The sequence below is a fragment of the Stegastes partitus genome, unplaced genomic scaffold (genome assembly GCF_000690725.1).
Source record: "Stegastes partitus isolate 25-593 unplaced genomic scaffold, Stegastes_partitus-1.0.2 Scaffold813, whole genome shotgun sequence".
Classification (NCBI taxonomy): Eukaryota; Metazoa; Chordata; class Actinopteri; family Pomacentridae; genus Stegastes; species Stegastes partitus.
The window spans coordinates 140,501-156,543 of NW_007578544.1; the positions used below are offsets into that span (position 1 = coordinate 140,501).

The following is a 16,043-nucleotide window of genomic DNA, read 5'->3' on the forward strand; positions in this document are numbered from 1 at the left end:
GCAACACATGCTGAAGCATTTTCCGTCCTTTTATATAAATATATACATTAAAAAAACTGATGTCGCAGAGATGAAGAACGACAGCAAAATAACAAAAAAAGACAATATTTCCTCCTCTGTCCTGAGTACTGTAATGCATGTGCAGTACAATAACCACAACAGAATCAAGTCAGGCAGTGATTAAATAGTCTTCCACTTCTTAATATATGGTTTCTGCAGAAACATGTAACCAGTGGACTCAGTTCTCTGCGGTGTGTATTCAAAGCCAAGGTGAACACCTTCTTTTGGAGGCGATCTCCGTTTATTAAAGACCTTGACAGCTTGACAGCCGATGTAAACACATACAAAAATCTTCCTTCAACTCACAAAATCTGTACCCCTACAGAAACCAAACAATACATAAATATATTAGACCTGGAAAGTGAACCCACAACTATAATTATATTACATTAAAGCACACAAATTACAACAGTACAATCTCACTTGCTTCTCGTACAGAACACATGAACAAAAGGGGAAAGGTAAGGCAGGAAAAGCTCAGTTATAGGACGGGGTGGGGGGCTAAAAGTGTACGTAGGGGTACCAGGATCCCCCAGCACAGGTTCCATACAGCTGAGAGGCAGACCAAACTTTGTGTAATTATAACAATATATATAATAACAATAAAATAACAATATATATGGTATATTATGTATTAAAAATCCATGAATGCATATATATTTGACCCACAACCACTGCTGCATTACTGACCCACATCATTATACCAGTATTAAATCATTAACCCAATTAGGTAGAAGGTAGGCATCTGTCACACCAAAACAGATGGGATAACTCCTTTTGCAATATCTCATTTTTTTCACTTGGTGAGAAATAATTTTGTGCCTTTGTTACTAAGAGATCTGCATTTATGGTAAACTTATTTTATTTTATTTATGTATGTATTTTTTAAAGAATGATATTAATATAATTTTCAGTTAGCTTTTATATATTTAAGTGCTGGTAAATCTAAAAGTTGTCTGGTGCATTGATGTGATTCTGTAGATTAAAAAACGTAACAAAAAAATGAGGCTATCGTTAGCCAGTCATATACGGATTCTCTCCTGTTACAGGATCCTAAGGCAAGGCAAGACCTTTCTAAACTGATTTTGACAGTCTTGAAAACATAATCTGATGTTTTGCTCCGAGGTGTAGTCACTAAGATTATCATTAGGGTAAATGTTTTGGCTTTGGTCAATGTGAAATCTTCCCTTCTGTCACCGGAGTGGATATCAGCTGTTTGAATATTTAGACCCTCTTTCCGGGATAAGTTCTGCTTACTCTTGGCATGCATAAGAGATAACAACAGCCAAACATTTTTGTATTGCTATGCTTTAAAACGAGCAAATGTAGTCCATTTTAGTTCATACATATAATGATAATATAACTAATGAATCCATACATATAGCACAATTTTTAGTATTACTAGAAAGGTTTTACTTCTTAAAAATCATTGACGTGGCATCACATTCCACCATTGGGGAAGACCTTTTTTTTTGTTTGTTTTAGTGGGGGCGAATCTGACCATAGTCCTTCACCAACTGGGAGATCCTGACCACTTTAATCATTGGTGGTACCTTTTCATAGTCTGACGACAGGTATTCTGAAGACAGCACCTTAGTCGGTTTGTTGTACAACAAGTACCTGCAAGACAGAGAGATGGGCAGATATGGGATATGATTTACTGGAAACATAGTGTCAACATGTATGTGAATATGTACTTTCAAAACAGGAACAATCCCAAAAACTACAAAAGTGAGGAAGTGAATTGCAACACTGTACTTGTTGAGGTGACTTTCCTCCTGCCACACTGCTTCAATGTTGTTCTTGGCGTCTTCCTCCGACTGCTCATAACAGTATCTGACAAGAAAAGATGTGCAGTAGAACTCTGAGACAAGAAATTGTGCTAAAAGACATTAAAAAAAGAAAAAAAAAATACAGTCTTAGAATGACTTATGTTTTTAAAATTAGTATCTGAATGCCTGGGGTACTGCCATCCATTAAGCTTCACTGTATCTTGCCTTTTCATCATGAAAATAACTTGTAGAAAATAACATATAGGATCATATGGTTTTGGTTACCTGACAAGCTTGTACATGTCCTCCAGGCATCCCCCCCACACAGCTGCAGTGTAGTAGTAGTCTCCTTCATCAGGAGGGATATAGGCCTTGGACTCAGGACGACGCTCATATGGAAAGTCCTCCCTTTTTGTATACTGAGAAATGACAGAAAATAAAAGAATTATTGAAAAATGGGAAGAGACTTTAGCTCACACTTGTGCTGGCAGAAGGTGCTGTGGCGGATCAGAAAATGAGGCAACAGAATTTTAAAAAATACACACCAGATTACATTATTATGAAGAGAATAAAGGTTTCTCAACTCAAGATAATTGTGATGTAGAAAATGATGTAGATTATGATGTAGAAAAGACTAAAACCTCGAAGTAAAGACGATGAAGGACAGCAGACAGCGGACTGAGACTCTCTGCTCCAAAACGGTTGTAGAAGACACTGTCGACGTCCATCATGAAAAGATAATCGGCCTCACCGCGGATCTAAAAACACGGCACATGTGTTGTAAGATTAAATACATCATGTAGACACTGCTAAACAAAATGTCCAATAAGGATTCAAGGATTCAAGGCCTGTATTTGTCACAAACACAATTATAGATAGGAGAACGTGCAGTGAAATGCATTATGCACCTGTTCCAGACTGAAACAACTGAAACAATAATAAGAAGAAAGAATTAAATACAGAAGATAGATAGATAGATAGATAGATAGATAGATAGATAGATAGATAGATAGATAGATAGATAGATAGATAGATAGATAGATAGATAGATAGANGATAGATAGATAGATAGATAGATAGATAGATAGATAGATAGATAGATAGATAGATAGATAGATAGATAGATAGATAGATAGATAGATAGATAGATAGACTTTCGGTCCTCGAAGAAGTTCTGCCAAACTGTACGACACCTCAGAAAGGGGTGGCAGGGATTTGCCCAGGCTGTGTACAGCCGGGGGGGGAGAACTGCTGACCCAGACTGGAGATCTTGTCGAGCAGTGGAAGGCGCACTTTGAGGAACTCCTGAACCCAGTAAACATGTCCTCTGCTGAGGAGGCAGAGCCTGAAGACTTGGGGGTTTCTGCGTCCATATCCGTGATAGAGGTTGCCGAGATAGCTAAAAAGGTCCTTGGTGGCAAAGCGCCAGATATGGACGAGATTCGCCCTGAGATGCAAAAGTCTCTGGAAATTGTAGGACTGTCATGGCTGACACGTCTCTTCAATGTTGCGTAGGCATTGGGTACGGTGCCTGTGGAGTGGCAGACCAGGGTGGTGGTTCCCATTTTCAAAAAGAGGGACCGGAGAGTGTGTTCCAATTTCTGGAGAATCACACTTGTCAGCCTCCCCGGGAAAGTTTACTCTTGCTTCCTCAAGCGAGGGAGTTTAAGTATCTTGGGATCTTGGTCACGAGTGATGGGAAAATGGAGCACGAGATGGACAGGTGGCTCGGTGTGGCGTCACCAGTAATGCGGGCGCTATACTGGACCGTCGTGGTGAAGAGAGAGCTGATCCACAAGGCAAAGCTCTCAATTTACCAATTCTCACCTATGGTCACAAGCTTTGGGTCGTGGGTCATTCAGTAATTTCCCAGGCCTGGGATAAATAAAGTATTTTTGTATTCTATTCTATTCTAGCCAGTTGAGGTAGTATGGACAACTGATTCGGATGCTTCCGGGGAGGCTTCCTCTGGAGGTCTTCCGAACACGTCCACCTGGGAGGAGCCCCCGGGGCAGACCCAGAACACACTGGAGGGATTATAGCTCTCGGCTGGCCTGGGAACGCTTCGGGATCCCCCAGGAAGAGCTGGAAAGCGTCGCCAGGGGGAGGGAAATCTGGGACGACCTGCTCTCCTGCTGCCCCCGTGACCCGACCCCGGATAAGCGGAAGTTAATGGATGGATGGATGGATGGATGGATGGATGGATGGATGGATGGATGGATGGATGGATGGATAATTTAGTGAAGTAAGACATTGCTTTTGAATTGTGGTTGAAAAAAAAATAATAGAAAGAAACAAACTAACTAACAAAACTGTCCGGGACAAATTAGAGCACTTTGCTGACGTTCAGGAGGAGGCTGTTGTCTCTGCACCAGTCCTCCAGGTGGGCGATCTCCATCAAATTGTCCTCCTCGTTGTTGTTGGAGATCAGACCCACCACTGCTGTGTCGTCAGCAAACTTAATGATGGTGTTAGAGTCTGATGTGGACAGACAGTCAGTATACAGAGCTCAGTATACAGCCCTGGGGGGCACCGATGTTCAGGGCGCGCAAGGGGGACAGGTGATTTCCCACTCGAACCACCTGTGGTCTGCTGGTCAAAAAGCTGTAGACCCACCTGCACAGGGAGGAGGTGAGTCCGAGGTCCTGTAGCTTAGTGACCACTCTAATAATAATAGCTGTTAGTAAGTCTTCTTTGTAACTGTGCATCCTGAATACAGCACCTGATGCTTTACAATCCTCACTGCCACATTTTAAAAGCAATTGCTTTCTTGTTGTGTGTTGTCCTTGTCATGTGTTTCACTTCTCACCTGCTTGTCAATGGCGATAGTTGCCCATTTCATCCTGCCAAGTACTACGTCCTGCCAGCGCTTGGCACTGGGGACGGTGAGAACTGTAATCTTCCGACCCTCACCCAGTACAATCTGAACAATGAGATAAAAAGAGAAAATTACAAATGGATTCTCATCACGAAACATTCAACGGCAGAAAGAAGAACAGAATTATTGAGGTCATCAGAGGGGAGTGATTCAGTGGTGTCTTGCCAATTAAATTTGATATACAGAATTCCTCAGCTGTCATTAATCCCTGAAGTACTTAATACCTGTGGTAAAGTTGGGGCTGTTGTCATATATTGAACAGTACAGAGATGTGACCAAGTCATCTAATAATGCTGTATGAGGTGTGCCATTACTTTTTAAACTAACCTCCCTGTTGTCACCTCGATGTCTCAACAAGCTTGAAGTGTTTAATATGTACATAAGAAATATCGGTCAACCATCTGCTTCCACACACTAATGAACAGTGGAGCACTGAAAGCAATTTAACAATGGAGCGAGATTGACCAACCTTCCTGAAACACTGAAAGCCATCTAAGAGCAAACAGCTTCTGTACAAACTAGTACAGACCAGAAAGATTATTTTGTGGCTTGTCTTTGTTCAATGGGCCAATGTTTAGCTGTGTTTTCTACACAACTTACTTTGGGAACTTCGTGTTCATTGTCTGTGAAGACATAGTAAGTGACTCTGAAGCCATAAAGAAAGTACTTTTCACCCGATTCCAGGAAATCCTTCAGGAAACGAGTGTATCTGGTTGGATGGAAAGAAACAAGGCAGAAAGTCTGTCAATTAGTATGAAACAAGAAAGTCAACATAAGAAATAATACACAACAGAAAACAACAAAAAAATTTGTTAAGCACTTTACAGTGGGTGAGATGAAACCTCGTTCCCATAGTGTCCTGTGAGAATATCCTGTGTACTTACTTGCCGACAGCAAAAACCACCAAAGCAATCCTTGGGTTTATTTTATGATAGATATTATCAATCACCACTGGATCAAAGGTTCCCTCCCAAACCAGAGGAGCGTTCCAGTTGGTCACCGAGTTCACATCAGTGCGTCTGAAATAACAAAAAATTCGAAAACAGAGCTTATAGCTTTCAAACTATATACATACAGTATATACAGTATCATAATTCTGGCTGTGCCTCCTTCTTATGCCTCTTGTGTTCCCCCCGTCTTGTGTTTCTGGTTGTAGCCTCATTTGATCTCTCTCTCCTGCCTTTAAACTTTATGGCTTGGGTCAAACATTTTGGGTTTCCTTCCACAAGCTTCTCACAATAGTTTGATAAAATTCTGGCCCATTCCTCCAGACAGAACTGATGTAGCTGAGTCAGGTTTGTTAGCAGCCTTTTCAGCTCTGCCCACAAACTTTTTACAGGATAGCGATCAGGGCTTTGTGATGGCCGCTCCAAAACATTGGCTTTGTTGTCCTGAAGCTACTTTATAACAAATCTGGCGGTATGCTTAGGGTCACTGTCTATTTGGAAGACCCATTTACGCCCAAGCTTTAACTTCCTGGCTGATGTCTTGAGAGGTTGCTTCAGTTTCCACATTATGTTCTTTCCTCATGGTGCCATCTATTTTGTGAAGTGCACCAGTCCCTCTTGCGGCAAACCACCCTCACAACATGATGCTGCCACCCCCGTGCTTCACAGTTGGGATGGTGTTCTCAGGCTTGCAAGCTTCCCCCTTCTGGCTTCTGTTATTGAAGTGATTAGTTTAATAAATCGTTCTTTTTTGGGGGGGGGGTTTCTTTAGTTACGTAAATATTTCTTGAAGTCCACACCAGTTGTGTTTGGCATGTTTTATTAACCATGTTTTTTCTTTTGTTAACAGGTGCTGTGGGCAGTTTAATCCCTGGAGGTTCTTCATGGTCCCCCACTTCTTTTTTTATTTTGTGTTTTATTTGCAGTGTCACAGGTGATTCATTTGAGGACAACCGCTTCCTTTTGGTTGCCCTGCCACCTGGTAAACCCCAGCCCTGTCCTTACTCCGTCTTCTTGCCCAATTGCTTATTTCAGTGTGTGTGTTTAGCTGATGTGTGACTTTATTAGTTCTATTTTCTTTTTAATAATTGTGTTAATAAAGATTGACTAAATTGGGATCCGTCTTGCCCCTTGGTATATTTGAACCTCTGTGACCTTGTCTAATAAAAACCTTTGATAGGATTTCCCTATCGTCCCACCACATAGAGGAAATGTAACTAAATGCAACTTTAAAATAACACGAGCACATTCGAAAGATAAAGTAGATCACACTTTGAGTGAGTGACACAGAAATCTCAAAAAATGAAGTAGATTTCAAAAAAACTCGACATTTGAAACTGTTGCAGAAAACAACACAATATGACAGAGAAATGCTAAAATTAAGTGGACTTTCCATACAAAATTATTTTTAAACAAATCATGTCAAAAAGTTTTTATTATTCTTATTTTTGTTTTAAATCAGGGCACTTCTTTAAGAGTGCAGTGGATCAGTTCAGTGGCAGGAGTTGTCCAAGTTTGTTTGGCTTCAATCAATTAGTAAAGTATTTCAATCTAAATCATCAACTAAGTAGTCGTCACTACTCAATATTTCATGTCCTCAGTACTATGGATTTAGATTTAGTCTGAACACTGAGTAGGTCTGACATTTCATTTTCTGCATTTTGGTTAATCTGGCACCAATTTGCGCCTTGTGTGTATGTGTCTCTAATGTTGTTTCTTTAAGTAATAAAATAGTTTTTCAAACAAAAGTCCACTTTCATGTTTTTATTGGTGGGGACTAATGCACATTTTCTAAATACTGAGGGACAATTATCCCCTGCATTCCTGAAATCTACACCTGTGTCCATTACAACCTTCATTTTCAACACACCTGCAGTATTTGCACCTGGACTGTAACCCTAACCGTCGTATTATGTCATGAATATTGGTTTTTAAGTGCGCAAGTTTGTTCAGTCAGCTTCCGAGTATTATGGCAGGTGCTGCAAGAATTTGAATGTAAAGTGAGAAAAACTAAACACTGTTCAAATGAAAAAATGATGCATAATGTGCCTGCAACAGGCCCAAGAAAATTAGTGAGTTAATGACTTTGTTGGTTTCAAATATAGAAATCAGCTCTTTGTTATTTATTCTTTTTTTTCATTTAATTTTCTAAAGGTTCAATTTATTTGATTTGGATAAGAGAGAAGAAAGTTATTCAGTATTTTAATATAAGATGTAGTATGTTTTAATCCTACGTAGTCTTTTTTAAAGTCTTATAGTGTTCTAACTTTATAGTCGTAAAAAAAAAAACTATGTTGCTCCATTCAGGTTGTATTTTGTTTCTTATAATGACATGCGATTTGACGCTGGTGCAGTTCGGTTCACATTTCATCCTTAAATTCATTAGACAGTCAAGTTTTAAACAGCTGTCGGTTTTCCCCTCACGATGCTGCTTTTTATCTTTACTATAACTATTTCGATTAGTTCCCTTTAAGTGCTTCATTTTTAAAGTTCCCCATATGAGCACAGTGTCAGGAATAGAGTTCTGATTTATGTCCTTAAAACTATGAAATAATTATCTTAGCTGCTTTTTAATTTGTAGATATTCAAAAAAGGAGTTGTTCTCATTGGGTCTATGTGCTGAGACAACTACTGGATGCAGTCATATTTCAGTCTATCCAATTCGATATTCTGCAGTTATCAAAGAAAAACAAAAATCTACACCAACTTCAGCACTGTAAAAAAAAATAAAAAACATTTTTTGGTTTGTTTGTTTGACTTCCCATTTTCATCAGTTTCTGAGTTTTATGTAAGATGTGAATTCTCTCCAAGAGTAATTGCTGAGCGGCAAAAATTAAATGCTTTATCAATTATTCTGAAGAATATAGTTTTATCTTCAGAAGATGCTTAAATAGTTAAAGTAATATCTGATGACAGGGAAAAGTTACCAAAAATGTGTCTTCATATATTGTTTAAAATTTGGCTTCATCTTAAACAACATGGCAACACAACAAAGTTTTCTCCTCAGAATTTCAGAATCTGAAGATGAGTTTTTTCTTTAAACTGTCACAAAAGCGCCAGAGGAAGATGTTTTAGAGCACAAGATTGTATTTAATCTTGTGATTTTGAAGAAGTAAGAATCAGTACAGTAGATATAATACTGATAACAGCTTACCCTTTCATTGAGCTTGGCTGAGGATACTGCAGTCTGTAGAAGAAGAGCAAGGATCAGATTTTACTTTCTTATGCAAAAGAGGAGATTCATTTGGTAAATTTGAAAACAGGATAAATGCAGTACACACAGAGAACAGTGAAGTTAAAAATCAAGTAAAACAAGAAATACATTAAAGACAGACAATAGTAACGAAACCAGGATTATATTTCATAAATGGAAACAACATCAGGATAGCAGACAAAAAACAAAAGTCTCATTGTGGTGCTGTGCCTTCGTAATTCACTAGAATTAGGAGTGGCAGATCAGTTCAAACAGCTCCAGCGCCCTGAGCAAAAGTAATTATGGTAAACCAGGAGGAACATGCACATGACACTGTACATGTTTCTCTTTGAACCAGCAGTTCCTCTTTGTGAGCCAAAAGAAAAGGAATTCTCACCTAGCATCCATTTTTAGGTCTCCGATCTTCCCGCTGCTGTTGGTCCGGTCATGGCTTGACCGTACAGTGTCTACTATTTCATCAAAAAGTACCTCAGGCTCTTCTTTACACGGCGGGCAAATGCTTTAAGTGGAAGCAAACAATATATTTTAATTATATGACAAAACTGAATTAATAAAAGTGATACCTGGTTTGTTTGTTTTTTAATCCAGTGACAAGATATGTGAAAATATTAAGTTTGACATTAACTGGTGGGTGATTGTTTTGTTAATTTTTAACTCTCTGCTGTAGAAAACTCAGCTGTACTTACTCAAATGCAAAATCATCGCTTCGGAAGATGACATAGATGGCACTGTGAAGACACACATATAGTTTTACAGTTCCGCACATACACATTTATGCTGCGAAGTGTTGTCAGCATGCTGAGGTGTAAAGATAATGCTTTACTGTAGACATACAATATGGATTTGTGTTGAGTATACACTTCAAATGAAGTGATTTGTCTTGTACTTTGCCACCTCCCGACATACAATTCTACAATTTCATTTAGCAGATGCTTTTATCCAAAGCGACATACATCTGAGAGCAGACACAACACAAGCAAGGACATGCTGCTGCATACAAACATGCATTTAAGAGAAAACTGGATTTTGCTTATAGATATTACAAAAACCAAACGAAACGACAATCTTTCAATATTTTGGATGTGAAAACTTCTGTAATTATAAAAGGATATCTAAGATATCTCTCATTTAACAACATATGTAAAATTACAGAAGCTATACCTCTATTTTCTGTTACCTGCCACAAATTGGATTTAATTTTAGAAATATATTTACGGTATTAAACTGGAACAGTTTTATCAAATTAATGAAAATCTGTGAAATTGCAATAAATTTTCAAATAGTTTTTAACATTGTTAAAATAGAAATTTTACAGCTAAACCCTGTTGATATTTGTAATGTTTTCCATTACACATGGAAGTTCAGTACTCGGCTGCTAAAGGAGATGGAGATGATGGACCAACCAACTGCTAAAGGAAATGTGGTGACTGTGGGGTGGACCCGTATGAAATTTTTTGCCATGTTCCTTTATGCTATGTATAAAAAAACTATAGTGTGTTGCATTTATGAAATCAATGAACTGCTCCAGAGAAAACAAACTTTTATTTCTGCATGCAACAAAAACATTCTGAACTCCGGAAAAAAAAAAGACGAATAATAATAGATAATAAAATGATCAGTGTCTATTTGAATCCTCCTTGTAGAAATGAAATAAAAAGCCAAACTTAAATTATCCACCTGCAGCAAAGTAAAAATGGCGTCTGGTTGTCCTGCTGACTGCAGCTGGGACTGCTGACCAGACTCCTGGCCGCCTGTGAGCGCTTTGGGACGGGAGGAGCTCACAGGCAGTCAGCAGTCTGCTCGTTGAGAACAGTGAAAAAGTGAAAGTGTGCCAGAAGAACAAGCCCAAGGAGTGAGAAGAAAGTGATTATGACATGACCTCTGCCTTTGGCTCCATCTAGTGGAGCACTTTTTGTATTACCCCTACTTTCCTGTGCAACAAGCCAGAGGGACAAGTGACCAGGTGTTCAGAATCACAATCAGCTGATTGCTCCAGCAGCGGCGAGGCGTGGCTTGCCACTCACTCTACAGAACTTCATGCAGTATTTAAGACACCAGCAAGCCACAACTTTGCATGCTCAAGGTTCAAGGTCTTTATTTATCACAAACACAGTCATACATTCTAAAGAACGTAATTGTGTCCCTTGTATTATCTTTAATAGTATGTGTGTGTAAAAGCTGCTTATTTGATATAGAAATGACATGTAAAAATCAGAATTTAAGGTACAGCCAATTGCATATAGCTCTTTATTGGAGATTGTCAGTGAGTCAGAAGGGTGATTTCTATGACTGCACTTGGGATTACCATCGCTAAAAAATACATGATTTCGGTTTGTGTAAATTATCAAACGTTTATGATTTAATAAGTTTGTTGGTCTAAAAAGGAATTGTAAGTGTCTTTTGTTTTTCATTTGGAGCTCTTAGGGTGAGTTAATGAGTGAATAAGGTTCACGGAAATAAAAACACTTTGAACTAGTGATGGGTAGATGAGGTCTCATGAAGCGTTGTGGCACATTACCCAAACTGTATTGATACTGTGTTGCTCAATACTGACACCTGCTGGATCTGAAGAATCCTTACAGGCAACGTAGTTGACAGGCTCAACTGACATCCTGATATGACCTACCATATACAATAACATGTTATTTTATATCTTCATTTATTTTAAAATATATTTCTATCTTTAAAATATACAGTCAATAAATGATTTGAACGTGTGTCATAACATGCAAAAACAAAATGAAAGTGTTGTGGATGTGAGGATGCTTATGCACTTGTCTTTGAGGCAAGGAGGGCTTTTTTTTTCCAAAAAAAAAAAACAATTGTTCCAATGTCTTGGCATTAAGGCGATTACTTTTTTTGTTTTTTTGGATGCAAGTTCCACAGGAACAGGCTTAAACAACAAGGAAATAAGATATAAGATCAAAATGGTCCCACAGGTCTTTCGGGCTCCCTAATCGCTTGGATAGACCTAGCTTCAAAAGATCTGTGATTCGTTTGTCAGAGATGCATCCTGTTGACAGATGCGCTTCCTTATCAACACAGTTTGCCGCCTCAGTGACAGACGACAAAGCAGCTGTATCGGTCACGTGACTTTCTTCAAGCGATAGACGCGCCTACACGGGGTTTTGCTCCAGGAGCTCGACGCATGCGCTCAGCAACTCAGGTGAAGTTTCACTGACGTAAAACCTTAAAGCTCCGATTGAATAAACATTTCTTGATCTTCAAAGAAACTGTGTTTGATCTTTCATAACATTCCCATGCCCAAACTGACTCATCCTCATAGCACCACCTCTTGGTAAAAGGCAGTTTGAGGCATTACACTTGCATGTGCCATTGCTCCAAACTTTGTGACATCATCCTTGAAATTGGTCAGCGAATCTCCGCACATTGACAATGCCACAGTGTGAAGCTTTTGCGTTTTCATGCAATGCCATTGCCATGGGGACGCATCTTTGCTGTGACTTTTTGAAATCTTAGGAATGCTCAAAAACTCACCAAAATTGGCACATGCGTTACTATCGGCTCAACGACAGACAATGTGTGCCCATCTGGCAAAATGGCTCTATAGCGCCCCCTTCAACAATTTATCTGTTAGCCCCCGCAGGACATTTCACCTACAGCTACGAAATCTGGTAGGCATATGTAGGACGTCAAAAAGCCCCTTGGAATCCCTTCATAAAGGTTCAGCGGTGCTGTGCTGAGCCAAACACTGAAGCCTCTTGGACTTTTTATCATATTCAAGAGCGAACTCCTCCTAGAGGGTAACTCCTACATGTCTTAAATTTAAATAGGACTTGATGATTAAAAGCTGTCAAAACACTTTCCAAAAGTCTAAGGGCGTGGCGGCCGTCTGAATTGTGATCATTTGCAATTAAAGAGGAAGCATGTCTAACAAGTCTGTACATTCTCCAATCTGCCTCATGGTTTACATGCCTGATCACACCTATGTGCCAATATCCATTCACAGACATAATCCCACCTGCTGGCAACAGGCAATAATAGTTTTACACTTTAATGTGCTATTATTAGCCGGTTGACCTTATTAACCTCAAATGCGGTGACGATGTTGATGATGACTCACGGTGAAAACTGAGTTTTCCTCAACGTCAATGGCGACTGTCTGAACATGCCGCACTCTGCCTCAACCTTTGTGTTGGATCAGAGTCCTGTCCTGGTGACATTCTCATGCCAATATTTAATTTACAGTCATAGTGCCACCTTCTGGCAACAGAAAAAAAGGACACGTTTTACACTTGTATTTGCTGTTATTAGCAGACTGGCCATATTAATATTAAATGTGGTTAGGGTTACGGTTAGGTGATTGTCACTTTGTCCAAAACACATTTCTGCCTCAACCTCAACATGTACCACTTTAGTTTTCATACATTCATCCACATCACCATCCATTTTATTGCTGTTAGCTGACTCCCTGCAGCATTCTTTAAATTTATCCTACTGGGCCTTTAAAAGTTCATTTTAAATACACCAATCAGCTGCAGCACTGTCCTCCTTTGTACTGCCGAACCAGCTCTGACCCATCGGGCCACCTGTGGTGTCTGGCACCCGGACAGTGGTAGTAGATCCTTTGCATCCTGTGAGCTGCAGAGTAAAGCTTCTGTGCATCAAACCTGTCCCGCTACACATCACGGATGCTTGATCGGAATGCTATCTGGTGAATTTAGAGGCTTTTGTGTCTTTACCTCATGTTACCCCATCTCCTCAAAAGGCAGCAGTCTGTTTGAGGTGTGTCTTAAAATACTTCACTGCCACCAATTAACTGTGCAAAAGCTTCCAAAACCAATACTTCGTCATCTCGGCTTTCACAAACAGTTTGAAGGCATAATAATCTTAGTGTATGTAAACTTCTGACTTTGCAGAAAGTAATAAAAAATTCTCTCTCTCATTATTCTGGCTTTAACTTTGGTAATCCTAACTGACCTAAAACAGGGAAAGTTTAGTCTGATATAATGTCAGACAGTGAGGATTTTTTTTTTCTGTTCTTCCATACAGTGTATGTAAACATCTGTTTTCAACTGTACACAATTTTGTCGAGAACCAATCTGGATTACGATTGATAGTACAGGAGTAATCTGCAAAAAATCAATTATGAAAAACTAGACAGCATACATTCCAGGTGTTTGGGAGTGGCACAAAGAAAATGCATTAATACACTAGTTGTTAAATCAAGTAACTGTCCTTTCATTTGAGTCCTCACTAACATAAAAGATAAGAATTCAGGGAGGAGAGACTGAAAAGTAGCACCAACTGCTCTTTTTGATGGAACAATAAGAAAGTGAAACTCTACAAATTGTAAAATACACAACACTGTTTAGCAGCAGCATTTCCTCAACGCAAAGTAAATCTTTGAATATTTGAAATAAGGAGGATTCATATATTTTCAACTTTCCACTGTTTTGCACACCATGTCAAATGGATAAATTAATCTTTACATATTTGTTGCATCTGAAAGTAAGGTGCAAATTTGCACCGAAACTTGGGTCATCTGTCTCTTTTTTTTTTTTTTTTTAATTCTGCTCAACATAAAAAAAGGCTGCCACTCTGGCCCTTCATTGTCCATCTATTACTGGTAATGTTGACACATCCTCATAACTGATAAATGATTATCATGGCTCCTGACTAACAACAGTACTTTTGTAATTGCTTGATGGCTCAAGGATAGATCAAATTGCACTTAATAGCTGCCATTCAACAATGATCACAGGTACTTTGTATTATCATGTAGTCACATTTCAACAAGTGGCATTTAGTGGAAAATTAGGTTGTAGTGCAGTAAATATGGGCAACAAGTCAAAAAAAGAAGAAGAAAAAACTTACCTTGAAAGAACGATAAGACCCACAAAGCAAAGTGCAAGGTCAGTCTTGGAAATGTTGCGCAACATATCCACTTTTTTTTTCTTAAATATTGTCTAAGAGCAGAAAAACACAACTTAACAGAAGCTTAACTAAAATAAGCTCACTGGCTGATGACTAATGTTCAATACAGATCACTCTGGTGATGCCTTATCTCTGTCTCTCGCTGAGACGCAGGAGGCAGGGCATCTACTGATGTCAGTTATATAAAATGGCAGGTAAGGTAGGTGGGTAGGTAGGTCGGTAGGTAGGTAGGGGGTGTGGATGAGGATGAATAGATATCATACACTACTTCAATGACTGTTGATTAAGAAATCACATAAATATGTTTTTATGTTCGGCTCTGATTTTCTGTCAAGTCCGTTTACACTGCTGGTACTGCAGCTGAGAAAATGGATAATTCTGCTGGTATTTATTACAGAGAATATTCAATCAACAACATTAATTTCACTCTGATTGGGCCAAATAATAAAGTGATATCCTGCATTATGGGGCAGTGTCAGACCTAAATGTGCTTCAATACAATATCATGTTTAAATGTATGAAGTTTAAAGTTTAACTTGAACGTGCAGCTGTCAGCTGGAAATAAAAATATTATATATGAACACGTTTAACAGTTTTCTACCAGCATTCCTGTCTTGCACCACTTGCAGTAGCAGCGCTTTATACTGTCACATTTTTAAATATATACATATATATTCCTCATTGCTCTCCATTAAAACAACGTGTTGACTGAAGCAGCTGAACACGATCGTTTCATTTTGTGCAGAAGAGTCACGTGACCCGTTAAACACCCCTTTTTATGTGAACGTGCACAGAGTCTGAAGCAGAAAGTCTGAGTTTACAAAAAAAAGTTGATAACCACCTCCGTGATACCCGTAATCTCTGGCTGGGGCTTTCAGTTTTGTCGATTCGGCTTACACAAAGAATGCCTGTCTATGTCAAATTTGCTTTGTAGTATGCTCCTCAGGTCTGTATGCAAAACAAAGAGAGAGACATGACACAGAGGCACTGAGTCCTCTTTCAGTTGGTGTTGTTGCAAGAAATTTGAATAATAAAAGTAGGAAGGTCTCTTAAAAGAAATGATTGATAAAGAAAATTATGCACTTTTGCAACTAGTTTTGTTTTAGGCAAAGGCTGAAACCAGAAGTTAAAATTCAATTTCAGCACAAGCGAACACAGATATTTCCTCCTGAATATGTTAACGAGATGACTATTTATAATTTCTGTAGCATAACGAACCTCACTGCTCTGTTTTTATCATTGCTCAGCACTCTTATTTCACCTTTTCCACGTCA

At 38.9% G+C, this 16,043-nt stretch overlaps 1 protein-coding gene across 1 annotated transcript; it reads right to left on the reverse strand.

The window, feature by feature from the left end:
* Positions 1-247: 247 nt before the first annotated feature.
* LOC103365123 (globoside alpha-1,3-N-acetylgalactosaminyltransferase 1-like) lies at positions 248-14,904 on the reverse strand. The gene is made up of 11 exons (XM_008292474.1): positions 14,710-14,904; positions 9,558-9,599; positions 9,248-9,370; positions 8,812-8,844; positions 5,595-5,729; positions 5,311-5,419; positions 4,642-4,755; positions 2,474-2,590; positions 2,118-2,251; positions 1,819-1,896; positions 248-1,680 (listed from the first exon to the last, which is right to left on the reverse strand). The coding sequence occupies exons 1-11, from the start codon at positions 14,772-14,774 to the stop codon at positions 1,542-1,544; spliced, it is 1,089 nt and encodes a 362-aa protein (XP_008290696.1). The 5' UTR covers positions 14,775-14,904; the 3' UTR covers positions 248-1,541.
* Between the last annotated feature and the right edge of the window lie 1,139 nt (positions 14,905-16,043).